At 41.5% G+C, this 26,307-nt stretch overlaps 1 protein-coding gene across 1 annotated transcript in view; it reads left to right on the forward strand.

Annotated features, from left to right (window-relative positions):
- Window positions 1-2,033: 2,033 nt before the first annotated feature.
- Window positions 2,034-26,307, forward strand: part of RCL1 (RNA terminal phosphate cyclase-like 1) — a gene marked incomplete at its 5' end in the record, with an annotated part of 27,866 nt that continues 3,592 nt past the window's right edge. Inside the window, 7 exons of the mRNA XM_009869225.1 lie at window positions 2,034-2,105; window positions 2,893-3,068; window positions 8,871-8,945; window positions 10,199-10,323; window positions 13,210-13,335; window positions 16,734-16,890; window positions 24,377-24,480. Of these exons, the coding sequence (XP_009867527.1) occupies window positions 2,034-2,105; window positions 2,893-3,068; window positions 8,871-8,945; window positions 10,199-10,323; window positions 13,210-13,335; window positions 16,734-16,890; window positions 24,377-24,480 (835 nt within the window). The remainder of the gene's footprint in view (window positions 2,106-2,892; window positions 3,069-8,870; window positions 8,946-10,198; window positions 10,324-13,209; window positions 13,336-16,733; window positions 16,891-24,376; window positions 24,481-26,307) is intronic.

Here is a 26,307-nt window from a genome sequence, read left to right on the forward strand (position 1 = left end):
GAGATGGCAAACGTGGGTCTGACCCGCTGTCGGAGCTGCCCGGGAGCTTCGCTGACGGCCCCGGACTGGTTGGTGTCTCTGTAAAAGCGGAGCGCTGCAGTCAAAAGTTGCAGACTGTGCTGGGTCTCTGGCCATCGTTTTCTGCAGCGTGCACAGCATTGTGTTCGCCGTCAGTTTGTGGGAGCCCAGGTTCCCACAGTTCTCCTGGGTGAGGTTTTGTCCTTTGATTTTTATGTGCGGTTTGCCTGAGCAGTAGTAAGGGTGGAAGAAGTGAAATCTGTTACTTCATACCTCTCAAGGCTTCCAACACTGCCGACTCCTTTGAGAGAAAACTTGATTAGAGAGTACCCTCTTCATGCCTGTACAGGACCTTTGGCACCCCAAAGTAAATGCCCTCATTTAACTGAAGTAAGGAGACAAGAGGATAGAGATTGAGGACGGGACACTGTTGTGGTGTTCAGTTACTTCTTGGGCAAGGTGTGAAGTTCAGAGCAGGGGTAGCATCAGCGTAAATGCTACTCTGCCTCTTGAAGAGGCTTCAGTTTATAGCTAGAAATTCTCCCAAACTGTCAAAACAGTCTTGTATACTTAACTTAACATTTACAGTGAGCCAAAGCATGTATTATTACCATTGGTGGTGAAAGTTTGTAGGTGTTGCCATGTTTTTTTAAAGGGTGTTTGAATTGCCTTTTTCAAGTATGGGCTAAAATGTAAACTGTGACTGTAACAGAAAAATAATAACAGCAAACCTTGATTTGTGTTGATTCAACATACTGTTTTCTCTGCTTTTCGTGACTGCAGCATTTTCAATGAAAACTCTTCCATGGGTTTTCTCTCAAAGAGTTTGCAAGAATGCACTCTTGCACTGGAAGACGTCCCAGTGCAGTGATGTAAACTTGAGTTTAGAAATTATAACAATGAGCAGAAACAAAATTGTGTGACTGGAGCATCAACAGTGTTATGCAAATTTTATCTAAATTTAATTTCTGCAGGTAGCTCTTTTATTTAAATGTTTATTGCATCCTAGAACCTTATATGAAAAGAAAAATCTGATTGCTGCTTGAGAAGTAACAGAGGGTTATTACTAAGGAAGTTCTGCAATTTACCATTTGCTATGCTAGTGTTGTTGGTCCTTAAAACTACTTGGATTTTGAACTCTGCAGATGTCCATGTATTTCCCTTGATATTCTGTACTAGCCTGGGATACCTAAATACTGGAATCCTAGCACATTCCTCTTTTTTTAAATTTTTTTTTAAGTATGCCTGTCCTTTAGTATGCTTGTGCTCACACTGTCTCTGAGCAAAAGCCCACACAAACAGGAGAAACTGAGAAATTAATTCCACATGAACTGCTATAGTGTACACAGTAAACACGAAAAGAGGCAATGTGGAGACTTGTGTTTCTCTAGCCTTTATTATGTCAATGATGGTTTTGGAAGTGGAAAATTTGAAAGTCTGCAGAGAGCTAATTGTGTTTGTAGAACAGCTGTGCAGCAATGGCACTTCACATCTGAATGTCCTCATCTTTTAAACTAAGACTTTTAGAGAGAGGAATGGGAAGGTGTTATTAGCTTATTGGACTTAAATATGCAGGCTTCTGTTTGTCAGGATTTTTATGTTTTGCATCTGTACGGAGCAAAATGTACATTGTCAAAAGTTTTGTCTTGGGCTTGAGTGATCCCTCAGGCTGCTATGGTCAGAAGTGTCAATTTACATCACTCGCTGTATTCATGGAAAAGGAGTGTGGCTAGTCCAGCAGTCACATCTGGGGACATTTCAGTTGATTTGAGATCCCTGTGAGTGGAGAGGCTCAAATTAACATCTCTGGTTTTTATATCTAATTGTCTCTTCTCATGTGGTAGAATTATACCACAACAGGTTGAAGAGTGAGCATAGGTTTACTGTCGTGAAAAGCAGGAAAGGGAAAATGTACAAGTATGGTGTTCAAGTTTCTTATTCCTTCCAAGTTTCTTATTTCTTCCAGGAATAAATTTAAGGAACTTTCAAAACTCTGTCTTTGTTCTACTCCTTAGATTTTGAAGCAAGTTTTATTCGCCTGATTGACAAAGTAACCAATGGCTCTCGAATTGAAATAAATCAAACAGGTGAGATCTGTTTTCTTTTCTTTCTCTGTTCTCGTCTTCTGGACTGTATCAGTTGCTGCAGTTATATCAAAGTTTTGGCTTGGCAGAGAGAGATGTTCAGCTATTGTTGACCAAAAAGATCAAAAATAACCAACTGAGAACTTTTGTAGTGACTGATAGCATGCAAGAACATAAGCACTCCACCAAAATGCAGAGAGTTAAGGAAACTGTACTGCTCAGTAATTAAAATTAGTCTTTTTATTTGGTATGCAGGATTTTGTAGTGGAAGAAGTTCCTGTTGAAGCAGAATAAATTTTTGTAGGAGGCAAGGTTTGTGTTCTACAAAGGCAGATTTCTGAGTGAGACTGCTTCACTCCCACATAAAAATCTCATCTGGTTCTTGGCCTTCATTTACTTATTAATGATTATTATTGGTCAGTAAAGCAGGTGAACTACTGCCACGTATGCTGAGACAGTGATGCCCTGATGGTCTGGTGAAGATTCAGTTGCCATGGAGGACAATAATTGCTTGTATCAGCATTTGGGGGATTGCTAAGAGATCCTTGAGTTTTGGGGAGAATGGGAAAGGGGCAGAAATGATGTGCAACATATACAGACACTCATGTGCGTTGGCTCATTTATTAACTAGAAACAAAGAAATAGAGTGCTGGAAGCGCTACCATCTTCCAAAAAATCTTTTGTCTCGTGTTTGCCTGTGTACACCCTTGCAAAGTGTCTTTATGCTGTAGTGACAGCCAGTGTGCTGACAGCGCTTTCATTGTGCTTGCTCTACCGACATCTTCCCCAGGTACTACCTTGTATTATCAGCCTGGTCTTCTGTATGGAGGCTCGTTGGAGCATGACTGCAGTCCTAGTCGTGGTATTGGCTACTATTTGGAAAGCCTGCTCTGCCTGGCACCTTTCATGAAACATCCATTGAAGATTGTCCTGAGGGGAGTAACAAATGATCAAGTAGATCCTTCGGTAAGTAATGAAATATAAGTACTAGAGGAGGATTTTTTCCCCTCCTTGTTTTAAATAAATAAATGCATTAGGAAGAAGTGTATAAAACATGTTGCACTTGTATCATCTCTTACATCCAAAAGTATCCAGTTTACTGTATCTGCCAGCAAATTCTCTGAATTGAACAACATCTGCTAAAACATTCCCTTTTCTCATCACACTCTGAACTGCAGTTTGTAATCCACTTTTTGACTTTCGCTTCTCTACTGCTTCTGTCTTCTCCCCTGGAAACTCCCTGTAAATGCCGTGTGAGGCCCTGCCACTGGTTTGCTTCTCTTGTTCTCTTAGGAATTAGGTGTATTTTTTTCTCCTACCCAACAGATGTATTCACTGTAAAAAGAGGAAATTGTCTTTGACATTTGCATGTGACAAGGATGGAATCTTTCCCTTCTGTTGGATGCTGGACATAGTTACACCAATGCTGCTGTGAAGTTTTTTCTCTGTTATAAACAGAAGTCACATGACAATTATGAAATTACCGTAGCAAAAATATATAATAACTCTCTGATTACCCAGAAAGACACTGCAAGGTATGGTACGTCAAATGACTAGGAAGTGCTTGCCTTGATTTTTATTACTGCTGATTTACAGTCTTTTATTTTAAGTGTCATTACAAAAATGAGGTATGCATAGAAAGGGATTAAACCACGGAAGTAATGGCCACTAGTTATGGGGTTTTTGTGGGGTTACTTTGTGTTTGTTTGTTTCTTTGTGGGTTTTTCTCTGAAAACCCAAAACCTAATGAGTTTTGGAGAACAGCACCGCTGTTTACCTTTTGAATGGTGATTGGAGATTACCTGTTTTCCTCTGAGTAGCTTAAGGAGACATTGTCACCTGAAATCTTCACCATTATAAATGAATACAAATACTGTGAAGTATAATTTCATATATTTGATGATCCTCTGAGTCCTGCTAATATTTTTAACTTTTAAACTATTGCTTCTTTTGTCATTTAAAAAACTTGTTCTCTCTGTGAGAGAACTGTGGCTCTGTGAGACACCCACATGAGTCAAAGAATGATTGAAGTGGGTTGTATACAGCACTGTTTAAAAAAAAAAAGGCGGGGAAAAAAGAAATTAAATGGGAAACATGTTTTGCTAATCTTTCAGTCACCATGATTAGAAGTACTTAAGAGAAGTGGTAAGTAGTAAGAATTCTCTTTTGGTTGACTATGCCTTTTTAATCACAGTGGAGACTTTTTGAAGAATTTGGAGATGTAGAGCAATCCAGTCGTAATGTTGCTTTCAAGTCAGTTTGGACACTCATCTAAGCAACTGAGTCTTGGTTCTGGAAGTGATCCCTTCTCAGGCCTTGGCCACATGGGCCAATAGAAATAAAACGTTTTTTGTTGAAATAAGTGTCAGAGTTGGAGCCAGTTAGTTTGTGCTCGAAGGGGACTTGCAGTGTCCAAAGCTCAGACACAGATAGGTATTTGTCAGATGAGCCTCAGTACCTGACACTAAGTCTAAATAAAATGCAAAAGTGCATGCTAAGGAGTTAAGATTATCTTAAGTTCATTATACCATAGAAGCACAACTGCAGTTACTGTCATTCATCTAGTGTAGTAATTTTTTAAGTGGCGATAACTGAGTGCCACCTCCTAAAACTGGTTTAAACATGGTTTATGTGTGTTTGACTTCCCTGGATAAACACTAAACCTGGTGTGCACCAGTAAATTAAGGAGTTTTACGAGATGTTCTGTGTAGCATATGGCGCTGCAGGTTGATGACACTAAAAGCAAAAGTTTAAGTGCTACTCTAAGTGATTTTTGTGCTTAAGTAAATGGGAAGTTGGTTTTAAGTTGCTTTGGGCTTTTATTTTTCAGTAGGCAGAAGATGTTGAGAAACTGGGTGAATGTTTATTGCCTATGCTTGCCCAAAAAGAGGTGCTTAAATCTGTCTATCCATGTGTACGATTTCCGGTTTTCCAAGGAGGGAGAGGGAAAGGCAAACCATCCTAAATATATTGTGGGTAGTTTAAAATGGGCAAGGTGTTTTCCCGTTGCTCTTTGTATAAGAACCTCTCCATCTCAACTTAGTAGGTGCAGTAGGCAAGGCACCTGATCATCTGCTTTGGAGAATTTTTGTTGTTTTTATTTTTAGAAGGAATTTCATATTTTGTAAACAAGCATCTTTATACTGGACCTAGGTGAGCTCTGCCAGATGTGTCCTTGCATGAGTGTATTCAGCATCTGTCATCTCTGGATAAACGTACAAATTCTCTTATGTGTGAAAATACGTGTGTGCATCCGCACACATGTGTGATCCTACAGCAATCCCCTTGTGTTTGAAAGAAGATGGCAGTCTGGTCTATCGTCCCTCCCTGTCTCCTGCTTTCAGCCATGCAGTGCTGCCTACACCAATACCCCAGACACTTGTCAGAGCCTTCCCTAAGCCAGTTCAGCTAACTGGCAAAATGTCAGAGAGCCATTCCCATGGAGGCACCCATGAGGTGAGTAGCAGGAACGTGTGAAGCCAGAGGAGTGAGACCTTTCCCTGATGGCAGCAGCAAGCAGGTAAGCTCACCCACTGGGCTTTCTGAAATCTACTCTCAGCACTCAACTCTCAGCACTCAACTCTCCACTTTTACACAGCCTCAAAAATACCTGCTGGATGCGATTGCAGTGCTGCAGGTATGAGGTTGCTCTTAGCCAGAGAACCTCTTGTCAGGAGGGCTAAAGGGAACATGACAGCTCTTCTGCTGTAGGGGAGTCCAAGTTACTAAGATGAGAAGAAGGGTGTTACTGAAGGATGGCTTGTGGGAGGAAAGACTTCAGTTGAGTTCAGTGAGGCACAAGTCAGTCTGAATTCCTGAGGTGTAAACAGAGTGTGTGTTTGTATTAACATTTGTTTGTTTATGTTAACAGCCCTCCACAGGGATGCAAGGAAAGCTCTTTCACAGCTGGCACTGTTCCAAAAGAGTACAGTGGCTACTGAAACACAGGGTAACATGCGCTTGCCCCAAGTTGATGGTGGTGATAAGTGTGTGAGTGATACATCCTGAACGAGTGAGAGGGACACTTCTTTGCTTGAACTTGTCAGGAAGTGCCATGGCTTTGGAATACCAACCTGAACTGTTCCCTGGCAGCCTATGTTTGCATTATGTTTTTCTGTGCCTCCACTGATGAGATCTGACCATGGATAGCTTGTGGGACCAGCCATGTGAGATTGGAGTATAGAGTTGAGGTAGTTTCAAGTTTCTCTTGAAATTGAGAGTATGTGTGTGTGGGACGGTGTGCTTCTGAAGTGCCTTTTGGAAGGGAATGGAGGTGACATGTAAATGATAGCTTGCTTTCCTTCTCTCTGTGTTGTTACAGATCTGTAGTGCTGCAGCAACCTGGTTTTAGAATAAACGTTCTTAATTTTTGGGTTTGCAAATGTTGCAGTTTTGTGGGGTTTTTTTACAGCTTTGCCATGGGATTTTTCAAGTGACTTTAATTCTGGTGAGACTAGCATATGAAATTTTGGCTTGGCAACGGTTATCTTCGGTGTTAATCAAAATTCAGCAGTTGTTTGTAATCCAGGAAAACAAGAAGCTTTTCCTACTGACTTTTCTGTCTTTTTAAAAATAATTATTTGGTAAACTCTGGTTTTGCCCTTCCTGCTTCCCTCCCCAAGTATAGATGCTTGTCCCCAAAACATAACAGTATATGTATGGCAGGAATAAATGCTCTCCTGTGCAGTGCTAATGGCTATGTATGCCAGCTTATCCCTTTTCTGGGTAGCCATGTGCTGTAAGGTCTGTGTTTGTTTTTCTGCAGCCTTACACAAGTGCTTTGCAGAATTCCTTAGCTATAGGTTTCTTTTTTAAATTGTTGTAGATTTCTTTAAAGAAAAAAGGCTTTTATTTAAACTCATTTTTGAACAAACAGTGTCTGTGGGACTTAACAAGTTGTTGGCATTTATAGTGAGATGGGCCCTTTATTGTATGATAGATTTGTTTTGGTACAACTTGATGTTGAGTTATGTGCTCTGGAAATGAAGTAACTTCCCTTCAAGATGAGCTGGAGAATGCTTTTATGGCCAAGTATAGGCAAGAGACTAGAAAATACAGTTTTAGGTCTCAGTTCTGCTACCATCCTGTGATGTCCATTAAAGTATAGTCTAAACTCCAGCTTGCCTGCTAAGCAGAACAGCCTTTTCCACTTCATCAAATGCTGCTAATTACCTTCTCCAAGCTGAAAATTTGGAACAGTCTCTTATTATGTGTCTGTCTAGTACCTGGTAAGTATCATGCCCACAATTTGTCTGAAGACTGAAGGCTATGACAAGTCTTGACATTTCTGAAACAGACAAACCAAACTCAACGTTGATCCAGCCTCCTAATGGTGCCATAATATGCTTTCTCCAGAGTTACAGACTCCAGTCCAAAGAATTGCAAAACTGGAAATAGAGGGGGGAGAGAGAGTTCCTAAGCTACACAGTGAAGCCTTTGTTTTTATACTGGTATGTTTTGCTTCACAACAGAGGGAGAGAAACGTCATATAACTTTAATGTGAACCAGATCAACTTGTTGGAACTTTTGCAGTGGTATTCACGTATGTCTGTGTGTGTGCACCTGCATGTTAGTAAAGGCTGTTGCTCTAAAAGTCAAATTTGTGTGATTAATGAATACTGCTGAGGGGCCAAATTAAGACAGCCTGGCTGTAAAAAATATAAAATACATAAAAACTCCCAAACTTGCAGTTGTTGGTTTTTTGTTTTGTTTTTTAAATTAAATCGTTCAGATATTGATACTACCATTGAAAACAACACCAAATGCCTTTCTGTAAGAAAGTAAGTATGTTGGTCAGTGGGCTTTGAAGAATGAGAGCTGCAGCATATGCTTGTAGCTACTTAGGTACTTCTAACAGATAATTCACAGCTTTGTAGGTGAGGTGTGTGCTTCTACTTCATCTGTGGCTTGCACACTCTGCAAAGCAGAGGGAATGAAGCTCAAGAGTTGTGGATTCTGGCTAAAGACATGGGAAGGAGGGTGCTTTTTTTCTGCCTTCTCAAGACCTGTTTACCGAAGGCCTGTTTCCTTCACCTGAATTTAGTTCCTCTTCAGTCATGCTGCCCTGGTCCTGTCTCTCCCAAGCTTCTTGTCTTGGGTAACTCCCTGTGCTTGTCATCTTTGGCAATGCTACTGAAGTTTCAGGAGAGAGAAGATAAGATGACAGTTACTGCTGTCTCAAGTCAGCAGTTAGGAGCAGTGCCAAGGCAAATCCTGCTCAGACTTGGGTCTGGGGAGCATCTGGCTCAAAGGGACTACAGGAATGATGTGTCACACACTTCAAATTCTTCTAAGTGTTTCCACAGAAGTTACCTGGTTACCTAGAAGCTTCGGTTTCTCAGAAACAGATAAAAACAAGTCCTTGACAGATGAATGAGGTTCTTCCTGCTAGATCAAGTGCCTGCTCCAAACTGCAAAGGTTATTGCAATAGTCATTTATTTAGCTGCAGGATTTTTTTAACAATGACAGAATAATACAATTTTTTCAATAGCTGTGTTTGGAGAAACAAGTGAACTGTGTTAGCTGGACCATAATAGAAGTAAAAATCAGGCTGAAGAAGAAATCTGGAGTAGGAAATTCCATCTCAAGTAATTTGTTCTAGCAAATTTTTTCAGTAATGAGGTACTGTGGTATCCTAAGACTAGCCAAAATTCTCTGTGCTGCATTCCTGTGTCTTTGTTAGGCAACTCATAATACAATGATTTTTAAATTGCTGACATATGTAACTTCCAATAAAGAGCCTGCTTTTTTAATTCTGTGTTCTGTAGGTTGATGTCCTTAAGGCAACAGCTCTACCCTTACTGAAGAAGTTTGGAATTGATGGTGAAAGTCTGGAAATCAAAGTAAGACAATTTGTTGCTTTCTTTTCTAGTAATGTTGAAATGATACTTTTGCACTGCTTCACAGCGTGGTATGCCTGCTGCCAGTATCAGCCTCTGGCAGACAGCTTGTTGCAGCTACATACATTTCTAAAATTGCCACTTGTTCTTGGCGTGTTTTAAATGGCATACCAGCCATGCAATGCATGAAAATATGGTAGAAGAGAAGTGCAAAGACTATGTTAGAGAGGGTAGGGTGAAAGTACTGACTTCTCCTAGTGTTTGAGATCTGTGCAAGCTAAGAAACCCTTCTTGCTTTCTTGTTCCTCTTCATTTCATTTCTGTCTCCTGCTTAGCACTAGGGAAAAATAGTAGAATATTCCACCTCCTTCACCAGTAGAGGAGCTGGATCTGTGTTTGCATGATTGAGGTTTGCTTCTGGTTGGGAAAGTAAAGGAAAGAAACTTTTCTTTAAAGACTATACTCTTCATAGGCCCAATAAATTTGGAAGCTGAAAACATATTTTTTTTTTAGGTTGGAGAGAGAAACTATAGTCTTTCAAAGTTAAGTACAGTCATTTGAATTGTGTGGAGGCCCTAGGTGCACTATGAGTCTTTGCTTGCTCTGCCAGGCACACCCTTGCATGCCTCCCCCGACCCTGCCCTTGACCCAGGACCCGTTGTCATCACGTTGGGACTGTCAGCCCCTGCTCCAGCGACCCCACAGCAGGGCTGTTCTCAGCTCCCCACAGCCCTTCCCTGCCTGGGCCCTGAGGCAGACCTACCCATGGACCCATGTCCAGTCCCCATCCTTATGGATGTTGGCCGGGGCAGTGGGATAGGATTGGGCTGTCCAGGCCTGTTTGTGGGAATGAGTTAATTCTGGTCCCCCATATACATGCTAAGCATCAAACACTTATAGACTTTCTTCAGCAGTGAGGTACAAACATGCTGTTAAGAGACCAGTCTTAAGCCAAAGTTGCGTTTCTGGTAAAGATGCTGGTTTTTTGTTTAGTTGGTTTTTATTTTGTTTTCCATTGAGATGCCATGCTCTACTTGAGACAGAGGAGGAGGAAAATAAATCAATACTTGCCTATAGGTTTAATACAAAGTCCATTTCTGCCTTTAGGATGTCTTTTTCTCATCTGTGTTTACATAGTACCCCTCCTGCTAACTTTTTAGTATTTGTGAAATGAAAGCTCTCATTTCTGCGTGTGTCAGTACATTCTTTGTGCTCTTTACTAACCTGCTTTTTTTCCTTCATTTTTTTGTTTGTAGATCAACCGGAGAGGAATGCCTCCCAAAGGAGGTGGAGAGGTACTATTTGCTTGCCCAGTGAGAAAGGTCTTACAGCCTATTCAGTTCACAGACCCTGGCAAAATCAAGCGCATCAGAGGAACTGCGTATCCTTTTTGTTTGCTTATTTTTCTTATTTTTTAAGGCAACTTGTTTAAAAGAAGTCTCCCAGTTTGAAGTGGTATAAGTGCACCCATGTTGCTGAGCATGTATCCAGATAACACAGGGTGGTGTTACGTAGAGGTATCACACAAATAGGTTTCAGCACCATGTCTCAAAACTGCTTTGTTAGAACATTGCTGCTCAAAAAGCATCAGGAGCCAAGTGAATTTAAAACTGAAAAGCACTATTTAAAATCTTTTCAATAGCAAGAAAAAAATTAAAGTACTTTCCATCACATGAGGTAGCAGCACTAAAAGGACCCTAACCTTTTGTGTAAATCCAGTAGTAGCAAATGGAGAGTTTTATGAATCGAATAGGTGACATCGTGGCTATTAATGAGTCTAGCAGATTGTTAGATGGAAGCTTAAATCTTCGTTCAGTTTGCACCTCACTGCACACATGTGAACTGAGTGTTTTGTTGTGTTATGAACAGTTTGTTAGCTCTTCACCTCCAGGAGTACCATTCAAGATGAAAGTGGAGAAGGCTTTACTTCTGCACAAAGATAAGGGCACGGAATATTGTTGGGGAGTCCTCAACTTTTGCAAAAAGAACTGCACGTTCAGTTAATATTTGTAGAGAGTTTTTTCCCCTTTATTTTTCTCTTGTGGTTTTTATATGGTGTGTATCATGAATCTGATGTCACTGTAGGAAGAAGGCAGAAATCCCTTATGGGCAAGGTATACTAAGTCTTGTATTTCACAGGCTCCAGCTGTCTCTTGAGTATTGGCCAACTTGTACTTTAATTTGTAGTTGATCTGGCTTTGATTATTTGAAAGCAGGAAAGGGGACAGGTTTCCTGCCAGAGATGCAGACTTGGAGTCTGTTGCTCCTTTTACTTTATGGCAAGCCATGTTAATTGTGTGTGAGAACAGAACACTTTGACCTCTGTTTCTAGCTGTGGCATTTGGATGACTCTAGCATTGCCAAGAGAGAGCAGTGTCGCTGGGTGTATATGCTTTAGAATAAAACAGTAGCTCGTGCTTTTGGTGGCTGTGGGAATATAACAGAGGATTTGCGAGGAGGACTGTAGGCACACTCCAGTGACTTGCAGCTGGGGTGTTGGGAAACACACGTCGTGCTAGATCACTGCTTGGCCTTGTGCGCTCGGCCAGCTGCACGGCCACGCTTGGATAACAGAGGCCTGGGAGAGATGCGGTGGCGTCTCTCACATCCCTGCCGAGCAACAGGTTAAACATAACAAAGCAGGGGGTTCAGTGCCCCCCGCTTTCCAGCAAGGGGAGATCTCCCTGGGCCTGCGCTGCTGCTCGTTGTGCTGCTCGTGTGGTGGCTGCCTGTGTGCCTTCACCTCGGGGCTGCTGCAGAGATTCTCCACATTATCAGATCATGAGAATAAATTTACTCTTTGCACTTAAGCAGTGGTTTGTGGTTGTTCCAGCATCCTGCGTGTTTTGGCCAATACAGTGGTGTTTGTCATGGTCTTCCTATGAAGAAAGTAATTTCCTTATGCCCCTCCCCATCCAATTTTGTAGTTAAGTAGTTCTATCCTCTGTTTCTGTGTGAAGGAGGAAGCAATGATCATAGCTTTAGTGATGTCTGTCTAAATTCATGTCAATACACAATGCCATTATGGGCCACTGTGGCTGGCTTTGGTTGGTGTATGTGAGTTACAGGTTTTTGAATTTCCATTTTCTTCTAGATTTTCCCAGGCTTTTTCTGAGATAAAAAAGTTTGCTTTTAGTAAGCCTGGTGAGAGGCAGTCCCATTTTAGTTAGCTATTAAGTAGCTTCTAGCCAGCAGAAAACAAAATATCTGGAAGGATAATTGCTTATGTCTTCTATTTGTGCATTTTTGTCCCTTCAATATTGAACCTAGCAAATCTGCTAGGTTGTGTTGCAGCAACCTTTTATAATCATACAAAATACTGAGTCCACAACTGTGCAGAATGATCAGTTTTCTAATTATTAGGTACTTGTTTTGCCCTTAAGATCTTAAATCTTTTGGTTACCTGCTCCTCAAGCAAATGCAATAGAAATTTGCAGAAAAGTAATTTCCTTCTCCCAGCTGAGAGGTTTGAGATCATGTTTCTTGGCATTTCTATGTGTATTTAGGTGCTTATGGGTGGTTAAATGTGCAGAGCATGATTCTGCTTTGTAGCTGGGATGGAATCTGGAGCACAGTGTGCTTTGTACATTTGAAGATCTGTTGGGAACATCACTGAAGCAGCACCTGAGTAAAAGAGCCCAAAGGCAGTTCAGCTCTTGTGTGCTCTGAGGAGGTGGATTGGGGTGAGCAGGAAAATGGTAGGTTCTTCTTCCCTGGAGGCATTACTGCAAAATAGATGGAGAGAAAAAGATAATTTTTTTAGGCTTTTAAAATTATTTTTTCCTTTTGTTAAAACATTTGTCTTTGATTTCGTCTGTCCACTTCTCCTTGATAGATGTATTTTTCCCTGGTAGATGGATTTCTTGCTGCAGATACAGAGAAATTTTACCCATCACCATCTTGTAATCATATATAAAGAGCTGAGCATGCAAGACTTCATCCATTGTAGAAAAGCACACGATGACAGAACATCAATTTAACATTATTGAAGGCCGTTTTTAGGATAGATGTTTACCTAGTTGTAATATGCTGTTCTTTTGCACGTGTTCTGTGTACCTCACTTCAATCTGTATCAGTGAAAAGACTAGAAAGCACCTAGGACAGGTGCTTCTCTAAGTACTGGACAATGGACAGCCCCCATGAATGGATGCCAAGGACAAAACCACATTTTCAGAAATAATGCATTTGGATCTCTTGGCCACTTTTGTCAGTCTCTTTTTTAAATTTCTGTTGTGACCACAGTGAATTCCTTAGCTTGGAAATGTAGATACTCTGTCAGAGTGTCGCCGCAGATGGCAAACAGAATGGTGGAATCTGCAAGGAGCATCCTGAATAAATTCCTCCCAGACATTTATATCTATACAGATCATATGAAGGGAGTCAGGTCTGGAAAGTGAGTGTCCAGTATGCATAGGGAAGAGAAATGTAATTCCGCATTTGTTTATCTGCTAGGATATTCTGATATGTAATTTTATTGAGTTTTAGATCATGATCTTCAATTTTGGTGACTTGAAATAAATATTCTTCACACAGGGAAAAGGTTGGATGATTCACTAGATATATTTGTTTTATTCATCATAGAGAGATAGACCTATATTTTCTTAAGAAATGTAGTACATTGTTACTGCCATTAAAGGCAACTTGAGCTTTCTTCAGTTTTAAACCTAGTACTGTGAAGTCAGATTGGAGGTTCCATGGTACTTTGTGAAAACCAACATTCAGGCTTGGCTGGACGCCTTCTCATGGGAATGGCAGTAATAAGGATGGGCCCAAACTGTTCTAGAAAGTGCTTAAGCTGTATGGGCTGTCTTCTGCTTTACCATTACATAAGTAGCTGAAGAAGTATCCTTTTGCCAGTGGGGACTGGAAAATTGAGACATTAATTTACTATGCTTCCACAGATTTTTTGTTTGCCAGCAGAATGCAGAAGTGATGGATGTGATTCAGACAATTTTACTGATACCTGTCAGCTGTGTTGCCTGTCCTCTTGTCACTTTATGTTGTGGTTGAAGTTGTTCTGGATAACTAATCTGTTTGTCTTCTGTCTGTGTGCTCAAATCCAAGCATGCATTTTCTTTCACTGTTTCCACCTTTTGAAATATTACCTTAAAGAAAACTTGTTAGATTTTTATGTTTACAAATCTAAAAATTCTTGACTTGCTTTTAAGTATTTTTCCTCTTTTTCAGTCGTTCATTGTATTTAGTACCTCAGGTACTAAGTGAGTCTTGTGATCCAGACTGTTAACAGTGATCAGAATGGTGAAAACTTTTGAGAGCTGAGTGCTTTGAGGATCCTGTTTTGATTTTATCTGTCTATAAAGTAAAAAAGTCAAATTAATTGGGGCAGCAGCATTACATTTACTGCTTGCATGGGTAGCCCATGCATGGAAAGAGGAAGTGAATCCCTCTCCACATTGATGGTGCATGTGGCTTTCTCCTGCTGCTGTGCTGTCACATTCAGCATAAATATGGCACCAATACAATTGTTGTATACCCAATACTAACATGCCAGTTTGGCAATGCTTTTTTTGTTACCTGGTTGTGTGTCTGTGTGCGTGTCTCCATGTTCAGCCCGTTTGTGCCCAGCGTGTGCATGTGTGTGTGTGTGTTCAGCCCATTTCTGCCCAGCTCAAACCAAGCCCTCATTTCAGAATGTAAACCATTGAACTATATCACTTTACAGTGCCAGAAGATTCAGGAACTAAGCACAGATACAGGCTGGGCAACAAGTGAATTGAGAGCAGACCTGCAGATTTGGGCATGTTGGTGGATGAAAAACTTGAGTATGAGCCATCAGTGTGTGCTTGCAGCCCATGAGACTGCTCTCATGAGACCCCACATGCCGTGCTGTGTTCAGCTCTGGGGCCTTCCCCAGAGTGGGTCCAGAGAAGGGCCACAAAGATGATCAGGAGGTTGGAGCACCTTCCCTATGAGGACAGGCTGAGATGAGTTGAGCTTGTTCAGCCTGGAGAAGAAAAGGCTCTGGGGAGACCTTACAGCAGCCTCCCAGTACCTGAAGGGGACCTACAGGAAAGAGGGGGAAGGATTGTGTTTTAGGGACTGTAGTGACAGGATGAGGAGTAATGCTTTGAGGCTGAAAGAGGGTAGATTTATGCAAGATACTAGGAAGAAGTTCTTTACTGTGAGGGTGGTGAGGCACTGGAACCAGTTGCCCAGAGACACTGTGGAAGCCCCCTACCTTGAAGTGTCCAAGGCCAGGCTGGATGGGGCTTTGAGCAACCTAGTCTAGTGAGAGGTGTCCCTGCCCACATCATGGGGGTTGGAGCTACATGGTGTTTAAGGTCCCTTCCAACCCAGACCATTGTGTGATTCTACGATTCTGAATACACTGTATGAGTATCTTCTGCCACCTTTAATGTGTCTCTAACCAAAAACTTCCCAGTTCTGTTTTGAGCATTTGCAGCAATAAGTTTGTTTGTGTAAATGCCTCCTAATATTGTCTGTATGTACATGAGATGCTGGATGATTTTAATTTCCATTTAGGGAGATGCCCACATGCTGCTGAACACCAAGACAGTCTTCTGGGGACATAGTAATTAAATAATACTTGTCAAAAAAATGTCTTTGACACTGTTCTTGTCTTCTGCCTAGATCTATCTCTCTGTCTTTCAGAGGAAGGAAAGAATAAACATCTTTAACATACCTTCTGTGTTGCTCAGCAAGTGCAGGCAGTTAAATATGGGTGGGAACCACCCATATCTTTTGGTTCCTGCCCTCCTGAAATGCCTCTGGAGGAACTCTTGTTTTTCTGACAGAGTTTGTGTGTATTGTATTTTGGAGTTTGTTTCTGTGGGTTGTTGATGTTGGCAAGATCCTTTACAGTTTTGGGTCAGTGGGACTATTTTAGTTAAACAGTTTGAGTAGTGGAGTCGGCTGGAGTCCAGAACTGTGGGAAATCCTGTATGTGGAGTGAAGTTAGGTCAACTTTATTTTGAATGACTAGCTATTGGTGCTCTTCCAGAGCCTACGAATAAGAAGATCTTGTTACTTTTTTTCACTTCCTTAAAAGTTTGTGATTTCTCAGCCATCTGTGACTTTCATGTAGCAAAAGTGTTTCTTAACTCACAAAATAGCATGGTGTAGGATGCTAACCTCTAAGGAAAATAGGGAGCTTTTGTGTCTTTAAATAATTATTCAGAATTCTTACATGGTTGTGATGATTTGGATAATATAGAACTGAAAGTGAAAAGAAGCCGATAGAAATACAAGTAATGTCAATCAAACTTCATTTTTTTTTCTCCTGCTTAATGCCATGGCTCTGGTCTAATCTTGCTAAATACTGAAGTTCCTAGGGAAAGTGCTCTATGCTTAAAGAGAGTTAATTTTTCAGTGTCAGAGAAGAAACTCCAGATACCTTTGAAATGTCAGACATGAGTTAAATAAATGTGAAAGATACTGTTTATGTATTATTTTATTATATATTATTTTAATAGTGGAGGATATTTCTGAAGTTTGAATATTTTCATCTTTACCTTGTTTTTGTTGTTGTTCTTGTATTTGTTTTTCCCTTTTAAAGAGTTTGCGTCAGGAATAGCGCATAGTGGGTTTTCGGGCGAGTGGCACTGGGTTTGACTTTGAAATACTGTTGTTAATGTCTTTTACAGGGTGCATGGATCAAATGTATAGAACAGGAAATTTGTTGGCAAGTCCAGATTCCCAGTACTGACATGAGAGGAGCTGTTTGTGACTTGAGGAGGAGGTTGGAGTAGTTCTGAGCTCTGCATTGAATTTTTGTCCTTAAATCAAATGCACTTTTTCTGCTGCTTTCAGGTCACCAGGTTTTGGCATGTGCCTTACTGCAGAAACCATCAATGGCACTATTCTCAGTGCAGAGCTAGCCTCAAACCCTCAGGGACAGGGAGCAGCTGTGCTTCCTGAGGAACTTGGCCAGAACTGTGCTAAGCTGTTGCTAGAGGAGATCTACAGGGTAAGTGGCCTCTATGTTTTGTGTGTGTGGCTGTTGGGGAGAAGGTGATGATGTATTTGTAAGGGAAGAGATGGTTTGGGGGCTCGCTCAGACAAGGTCAGATCGAGACAGAAATAATCTGATGATGCCAGTGTCATCTTCATTCAGGTAGGGTTGTGGATGGTTCTGTGAACAGTGTAATGACTTATAATCATAGAATCATAGAATGGCCTAAGCTGGAAGGGACCTTAGAGATCATTTTAATCCAGCCTCCCTGCCGCCAGGGATGCCACCTTGACTAGATCAGGCAACACATGGGGACCGAACAGGAATCAAACCCGCGACCTTAGCGTTGTTGGCGCTATGCTCAACTGACTGAGCTAACTGGCCCCCTGACTTACTGGGCTATGTTATTTCCCATGTCCAGACAATGTTACTATGAATCATAGTATAGGCAATTTTTTCTTTTGTCGCTTTCCGTCTGTAGCAGAATTCAGTTGGCTTCACATGGGCGGTTACTTTTCTTTAATAATAACTTGAAGGGGTAATAGCGTCAGTGTTCTCAAACTAGTGGTTGGGTTGGGGCATTATGAGTGAGAGAACATAAGAGGAAGAGGAGAATAAAAAAGGCAGCTAGCTTCGTTGCTGGCTGCTTTATGATGATGACGATAGAGTCAAATGTGCTGAGATCTGTTCGTTGTATAAGGAATTGGCTGATTTGTGGAGAGGAGCTAGGACAGTGTGTGCACAGGATTCTTAAGTGCATCACAGTTTTCTCCAGATTCTTGTTATTATAATTTTCATTTGTGGTGACACTTAGTGGATGATCAGCTTTCAGTCTTACAAATGATCTGGCAATTAACATCATAGTGGATTTCTGATTTAATGAAGAATCTACCTGCTATTGCTGTGTGTCACCATGAATGTTAACATATGTAGCTGTTACTATTAGCAGAACACATTTAGCCTTTAGGAGGCAGTCATCTACAAATTGTACTCCCTCTTTAAAAAATGTAGTTGCCCTAAACTGGAATAATCTGAGAGGATTTTACAAAGTATTCAAAAAGCTATTCAGGAGATTTTGTATTAGGTAATGCAATCAATTACAAAAATACCACTTAACCTCATAAATCACATCCATGCCTGTAGTAGATTGTTAATTTGTGCCCATGTTATGTTTCTCTGCTGCAAACCCTTCATCTTTCTGAATTACCAATTTACCCAGTGTTCTGTTAATAATCTGTCTTTGTTTATTCAGTATATGCACCATGTTGCTAGAGGACTTTCCCTTTCTAGTCCAGGGTTCTTATCTCATAGAAATGCTACAAATATTCTTCCTGGGTACAGTCCAGACCCCCCCTTCCGTCTGACAGTCTAGCATGCATGGAGAATGTAGTCACAACTAGTGACCGAAACATCTGCTTGTTTCTACAGTTATGGAGTGACAGGTAGCTATTTTTATTTGAGGGGTGAACTGTAAAATCTTTCAGCTTCCTCTCCTCCCCACCTTCCCAAAACAAACAGAAAAACAAAAAAAAACCCCACACAAATATCAAATCAACCTAAAATTTGGAATGTTTATTGCTTTGTGTAAAACCTCTTGGAATCATAGATTCATAGAATGCGTTGGGTCGCAGGGGGCCTTTAAAGGTCATCTAATCCAGCTGCCTTGCAGTGAGCAAGGGCATCTTTAATTACATCAGGTTGCTCAGAGCCCCATCCAGCCTGACCTTGAGTGTTTCCAGGGATGGGGCTTCTACCACCTCTCTGGGCAACATTTTCCAGAGGTTTACCATACTTACAGTAATATGTTACTTCCTTAGGTCTAGTCTAAATCTACTCTATTTCACTTTAAAACTGTTTCTCCTTGTCCTGTCACTAGACTTTCTGATAAGTAGTCTTTCTCCACTTTCTGTGTAGGCTGCCTTTAAGTGCTGGAAGGTCCCAGAGCCTTCTGTTCTCCAGGCTGAACGGCCCCAATTCTCAGCCTGTCCTCATGGGAGAGGTGTTTCAATCCTTTGACCACTTTTGTGTCCCTCCTCTGGACTCTCTCCAACAGGTCCATATCTTTCCTATGCTGAGAAAAACATACCCAAATTATTTGGCAGTTAATATCACAGTGAGTTTCTGATTTAATAAAAACCTACCTGCTTTTGTTGTCTGTCTCCATAAATGTTAAACATAAGTAGCTGTTAGTATTGCCAATCACATTTGGCCTTTAGGAGGCAGTCATCTACTATCTGTGCTCAGGAAAACATCTTCAGGTAGTCAGATGATTGAAGGCAATAAAAAAAATCCAATTTCCATGTACTTTTATCAGCAGCAATAGATTTGGGTTTGATTTTTTTTTGTTGTTCTTTTGAAAACCATCTGGCACTTGACAGATTGAAACTAATGGGGGAATTTGTCAAGATATTATATTTTTTTCAGAATCAGATGTCAGAGAACCTCTGAAATGAAGAGGGCTGGAAAGACCTGAGCCAGGTTAATTTCTGTGTTACTATACTGCAGCCATTTGAATGCGATACGTCAAATTCTGCAAAGCACAAGGATGGTTAGGGTCTCAGGACAACAGAAAAAAGAATTTGAGGAGGAAATAGGATCAGACAGGTCTTTGAATATGATAAAGTGGTAGGCCATGAGGTTTCAATATCTTTGAAGAAGAGATTCTGAGTAAGTGAGGTTTTTAGCAGAGGCCTGCTGTGGTACTGCTGGTACTCATGGAAGGTTTTTATATGTGTGGGCCGCTTCAGTACAAGAGTGACTGGACAATTGCTGAGCAGTGTACAGACTGCTTACTTGTTCTCCGCTGCAGCAGCTTACAGTGGAAAAGTTCATATATGTTAGCATTTTTGGCTATTGTGCTGCTTACTTATCCCCTGGAGTGATCAGTCCTTATTCACTGTGGCTCAGGAATTCCCTGTTCTCTCTGTCATAGCAAATATGATGGGTTTTGTTCTGTAGTTTTCAGAATGCAGACTTGAATTTATGTATGACACGTGCTCACCCAACACTAGCCAGGAATTTGGAAAGATGAGCTTTCTCATTGATTTGTTTTGGGGGAGAGGGTGGGTTTAGGTCAGTTTGATCCAGCATTGACCCCAGAAAGGATATAAAAACATGATGCAAAGCATGCAATGTTTGTTTAGTTTGAAGATACTATTTTTTTTAAGTTTCTTTTCTGAGGTATCTAGTGAAACAGTAAAAACTTGGGGAAGTTGCGCATGGAGCAACAATAAGTTGATCTGAACAGGCACTCTTTAAGCCTCACTTATTTACACCAGCTACTTACTGAATACAGGGCTCAAGGGAGAATTTCTCTCCCTGTTTAGATCCTCTCTTTATGAGATTGTTTATCCATGTATTTGCCTGTAAGTACTGTGCTGCAGGAGCCAGAGAGGATTGACCAGAAAAGGGCGTTCTGGGAGCATTTGCAATAATTGTCTGTAGAAGGATTTTAGCTGTTGAGGTCACCCACAAATCTGCTGGAGTCTGTTAATGTTTAAAGGGGCCCAGGGACATCTCTTAAATTTCTTACTTAATGCTTGCTCTTATGTGAATTTCTTTACCTAGGAAGTCTAAGGATTTGATTCTTGCTATGCTTAGTGCTAAATGGTCTCTTTTACTGAGCCTTCAAAAAGAAGTTAAAGAAGTTGTATGATTCTTGGGATTAGTGTAGCTTTTTAATGTATATTTGTTAATGAAAATGTCAGACTTAATTGACTAATAAGTGGCTTAGTACTAATGACACAGGTTCTGAAAGAGGGTCATGAAGTGACTAGCTAGCATTGCCTTTACAAATTCACATGCTGTTCTTACCTAAGCCTAATTGTAGAAGGCCAGTAAGGACTTTACTCCTGTATTAGAAAGACACTGGCTCTGGGAGTGTTACATAACAGATGATAGAATGGGAAGGCCTGGAAGAACTGGGAAAAGATTGAATGCTTATATTCCTTGTGATGATAAAAAACAGTGGTGTGATACCCAGAGTTGTGGTATTTGTATCACAGCATTTCAAAATGGACAGAATTTTAAGTGATCTGTGTCTCACCCAGCTAGATCTGTCTTTGTTGTCAGTGGAAACAATAATGGAGAAACTGCCATAAACTAAATTCATATGGTCTAGAATCTGCATCCTAGGTTGGTAATGAGTGCCAGCTATTTTGGAACAAATATCAGTACTTTGGCTCTGACTTTACCCATCTCATTTCTCTTGGGAGGGTTGCTTTTGATTTTGGATTCTTGAAGAAGTGGCAGGTGGACTGAGAGAAAAATCTTGGCTTCCCTGGGAGCAGCATCTCCTTCATTTGGCACAAGTTGCTCTTTCGTCATCATGTGATTACAAGCAAATCGCCTATTTTCCCTATGTGACAACTGTATATGTGGGAATGGGCATGAAAGTGCATTGCTAATGCACAACAATAGAAGGGACAACTGACTCACTGCAACAAAAGAGCTTATGTAAGCAGCTAGTTTTGCTATATTGTTTAGGACATGGTTGTCTCTGTGTTGATTGAAGCTTTTGTGTAAATTGGTCATAAAAATAGATGGTTTATAGTGTTTTCAGCTTTAGAAAAACAAAAACAAGCTCAGAAAATGTAGTGGTTTTTTCATTCAGGTGAAGAACATTTTGAATTATTAACCAAACTACAAATCCAGAAAGTCCCATGTCAGGAATATTCCTACCAAACTCTTACTTGCTTCATGTTCATGTCAGATGAGTGTCAGGAGGACGGAGCCAGGCTCTTCTCAGTTATGTCCAATAACAAGACAAGGGGCAATGCTCACAAACTAGAAAACAGGAGATTCAGCCTAAACATAAGGAAATATTTCTTTGCTGTGAGGGTGACGGAGCCCTGGCACAGGCTGCCCAGGGAGGTTGTGGAGTCTCCCTTCTCCGAAGACTTTCAAAACCCGCCTGGATGCGTTCCTGTGTGACCCTGCTCTGGCAGGGAGATTGGACTAGATGATCTTTTGAGGACTCTTCCAGCATCTAACATTCTGTGTGCTTCCGTGTTTCAGACTGGCAAATGCAGCTGGTGAGACCTGTACCTCTAGATTGGAGCAGCAAATTATTTGCTAAAGATAAAGTTTTTATCAGTCCTATAGAGAGCATTAGGTCACATGCATGAACTTCACTTTGATATGGCAAGTTCACAGTTAAAAGGGCAAGGCCTGCTGTAGGAGCATATTTCTAGGGGTTAGGTCATGGTAGTGAAAGTAATGAAGATGCTTCCTACATTGTGATGTATCATTTGCTGTATGAAGTGGTAAGGCTTTTTTTGGAGGAACAGAGCTGTGACTTGTGTCTAGAGTTTGCCTGGATAGATTTTGTAGCAGAAGGCTTGTAGGAGGCTTCTACAGGAGTTTTCTAGACAAGCTTCCCATAGGTCTGATAGAGCCAGTGCCAGCCGGCTCGAAAGACGAACCCACCACTGGCCAAGGCTGAGCCTATCAGTGATGATAGGATAGGAACACCTCTGTGAAAATATATTTAAGAAGCAGGGAAAAAGGAACTGTGGCACAGCGACTGGCAGAGAGAGGGGAGAGAGAAGTGAGAATATGTGTAGACACCAAGGTCAGTGAAGAAGGCGGGGGAGAATGTGCTCCAGGTGCTGGAGCAGATTCTCATGGGTTGTGATGAAGACCATGAAGAGGGAGGCTGTCCTACTGCAGCCCATATAGGTGACGGGGTGTTCATGCCCACCTGTGGCCCATGGAAAACCCCACACTGGAGCGGGTGGATGCCCAAAAGGGGCTGTGACTCCACGGGACGCCCACACTGGAGCAGGCTCCTGCCAGAACCTGGAACCAGTGGGGAGAGAGCGAGAAGCCCATGCTGGAGCAGGTTTTCTGACCCCATGGGGGACTCGGGGTTTCCCACTGAAGGAATGCACCCCATGGAGAGGACTCACTTTGGGGCAGTTTGTCAAGAACTGCCTTTTGTGACAGGACTTACATCTGAGAAAGTGTGTGAAGATCATCTCATGAGAGGGAACCCACAATGGCCCAGGGGAAGACTGAGGAGTCCTCCCCTGGAGAAAGAAGGAGCAGTGGAGACAAAGTCTGATAAACTGACCACAACGCCCATTCCCTGTGCCCCTACGCCGCTTGGAGGGGAGGAGGTGGATAAATTGGGATCCCGGGAAGAAGGGATGGGTGAGGGGAAGATGGTATTTTTAAGATCTACTTTTATTTCTCATTACTCTTCTCTGATCTTCATTGTTAGTAAATTTAACTAATTTCCCCAAAATCAAATCTGTTTTGCCTGGGACAGTAGCTGCAGGTGATCTCCCTGTCCTTATCTCAAACCATGGGCTCTTTGTTATATTTTTCTCCCTCTGTCTAGCGAGAAGGGAGAGTGATAGAGCAGCTGTGGTGGACACCTGGCCACCAGCCAGGGTCAAACCACTACAACCTGTCACACTGAAGCAAGGCCATCTTGAAAACTAAACCTTCAGCAGCTGTCCTTGGAAAGGTCCTCCTTTCTCCTGCTGAGGTTGGCCCTTCGTTGTGCTTTCTTAATCTGTGCAGTCCAAAATTTATTTTGATCCTCCCTTGCCTTTTTGGCTAGTAGTATCTCTTAAAATTGTGACAGGTTACTCCTTGCCCACAAAGGTAGTGGTCTAGTTTACCTCACTAGAGAATTTGTTTTTATAAGTATAAATTTTCAGTTTTGCTCTCTCCAGAGAACCTGTTCAGAGGGCTTTAGCGTTAGGCCTGATCCAACAGGAAACTGTTCACAGATTTCATGTGGCTGTGGATCAGGATGAATATGAGGACAGTCTGAAATAACATTATGCCAGATATTTTTCTATTTACAATGTATTTGCATAGTAAATTCTCCCTGCAGCAGTCTTGACTGAAAGTATCCCTTTTAATTTGTGTTCAAGCTCTGTAAACAAAGTAAGCCTTCCAATTCTAATTGATTTATCCATCATAGTTAATAACTTCCACATATAAAACACTTTACCATGCATGTATGACTTACTACAGTCAGATATGCACAAGAGTGTCTACTTCTATGTAGTTTTGTGTGTCGCTCCTCCCATTTTAACCACAAGTTAGTAGTAATGGCTTAGGTGGATATGTGGGGTTGCACCTCCTAAAACTGAACTATGTGTCCGAATGTAACTTTACAGTTATAAAGAAGTGCTGCAATTCATCTTGAAATGCACATGAACTATAATTAATACCTATTTTCAATTTACTGCAAAGAAATTCTTCGGTGGTTACATTGTGTGATGTTAGAACAGGTTGGGAGAGATGGGAGGAACCTTTAATGTGACCTTGTTACTAGGTTTTGATTTAATTCTGTTCCTTTCCCAGCCTGGCATGTGCAATTAATTCGTCATTGTTACAAAATCTAGATTTTTATCTTTTTGGCGCTTGAAAATAGGGGGCGGTAATTCAGCCTTTTAAGTGTATCTTTTCCTTTCATTACCATCCTCCCATCTCAATTTCTGGTTTGTACAGAGATTAATAATTAAAACATTTTGGTTTGCAGGGAGGCTGTGTAGATTCAACAAATCAGAGCCTTGCTCTGCTCCTCATGACCCTTGGGCAACGGGATGTTTCCAAAGTCCTGTTAGGACCTCTGTCTCCATACACGTAAGTTGTTTTGTTCAGTTTAATTACCCAGTCTTGTTTAATTTGCTAGTTTTATTGCACAGCTGTTTTTTGTATATGGGAGACTTTGCCTGTGGCTATGAATAGAACAACTTGTACCCATCTGCAAGTGAGACAGTGGTGTAAGATACCTAGTGTTTACTTCTGCATGTTAGAAGATGATTGCTGCTCTGTATTATTCCTGGTTCTGAGATTTGCAGAGATGAAGTTTATTGTTGATTCTTGGTCTTGGATTGTATGTGTACATCGGTTTGCTTTTTGATGCCCGGCATGTGTTCCAGTAATCTCTCTGTAGCTGTGGCATTAAATGGCATGTTTCAAATGGCTAGCCAATGCTAAAACCGTGATTGTCCATAGGACACAGCTTAAGAGTTCAACTCATACAGCTATGTGCAACTCCAAAGTTTTAGCACCATTTGGCAGACTTCTGTCTAGTCCTGCAGTCTCAATTTTTATTAAAGCTTTGTGGCTGATAGTGGTTCAGGGGATAGAAAAAGACTACATTTCTTGCAGTGCTTGTTGTAACACACAGATTAGAGGAAAAGCATCCAGTATCAAAAGTTTCATTTATTCTATGAGACTGACAAGGGATTGTGTAGATCACGGATATTCCTAGAGACTGAGCAGTTTTCTTTTTAGTCAAAAGGAGGGAGTGTTGTTTGTATGGCATTGCCATCAAATAATAAGACTGTGAACTGTCCTTTTTCGGTTATCATGGTACCGGTGCTGTATACATGAAAGGTACAGTACTGTGATAACTGAAGAATGGTGGTGCCATCACATGAGAGCTAGAAATTGCCCCTTACTCTCAACCCCTGATATTTTGGAAACACTAATCATAGGGGAAGACAGGGAAGCCTCCCATTGCACGGGGAGAGAGTAATTCACTATGAGGTAAGTATCCATGTGAAAGGCTAACAAAGAGTAGGTATCAGTGTTTGAAGTTCACAGTTAAGTATGTGAAAGAAACCAATTGCATGTCATTGTCTTTTTTAGTTACATAAGCACAGTAGTTTGTTTGTTTGGTGTTTTTAAGCAGGCTGATTTCAGATGGCTGGGTTGTCATTTCTTCAAAGCTAGGAGTATGCAGCAGGGTTGAAGGTTAGGACCAGACATCCTGAAGCTATATGAGAGCATAAAATCTGTGATTCTGTGAGAATCTGCAACTTGTCAGTCCTAGGAGGATCTGTTCAGAGACAGAATCATAGAATCATAGAACAGTTTCGTTTGGAAGAGACCTTCAGGATCTTCAAATCCAACCTTTGTCCCAGCCCTATCAACACCACTAAACCATGTCCCTCAGCACAACATCGACACTTCTCTAAAACACCTCCAGGGACGGCGACTCAAACACCTCTCTGGGCAGGCTGTTCCAATGGCTGGCAACCCTCTCAGGAAATAAATTCTTCCTAAGATCCAACCTGAACCTCCCCTGGCACAATTTCAGGCCATTTCCCCTTGTCCTGTCACTCTCTGTAAGGGAGAACAGACCAACCCCCGCCTTGCTACAACCTCCTTTCAGGTGGTTGTAGAGAACAATAAGGTCTCCTCTCAGTCTCCTCCAGGCTAAACAGCCTCAGATCCCTGAGCTCCAAATCCTTTACCAGCTTGGCAGCCGCCTCTGTACCCTTGCTGGCACCTCAGTGTCCTTCTTGTAGTGAGGGGCCCAAAACTGGAGACAGTACTCAAGCTGAGGCCTCACCAAAGCTGAGTACAGGGGCATGATCACCTCCCTGCTCCTGCTGACAGCACCATTCCTGACACAGGCCAGGATGCCGTTGGCCTTCTTGGCCACCTGGGCACACTGCT

Source organism: Apaloderma vittatum, unplaced genomic scaffold (assembly GCF_000703405.1).
Source record: "Apaloderma vittatum isolate BGI_N311 unplaced genomic scaffold, ASM70340v1 scaffold16275, whole genome shotgun sequence".
In the NCBI taxonomy this organism is placed as follows: domain Eukaryota; kingdom Metazoa; phylum Chordata; class Aves; order Trogoniformes; family Trogonidae; genus Apaloderma; species Apaloderma vittatum.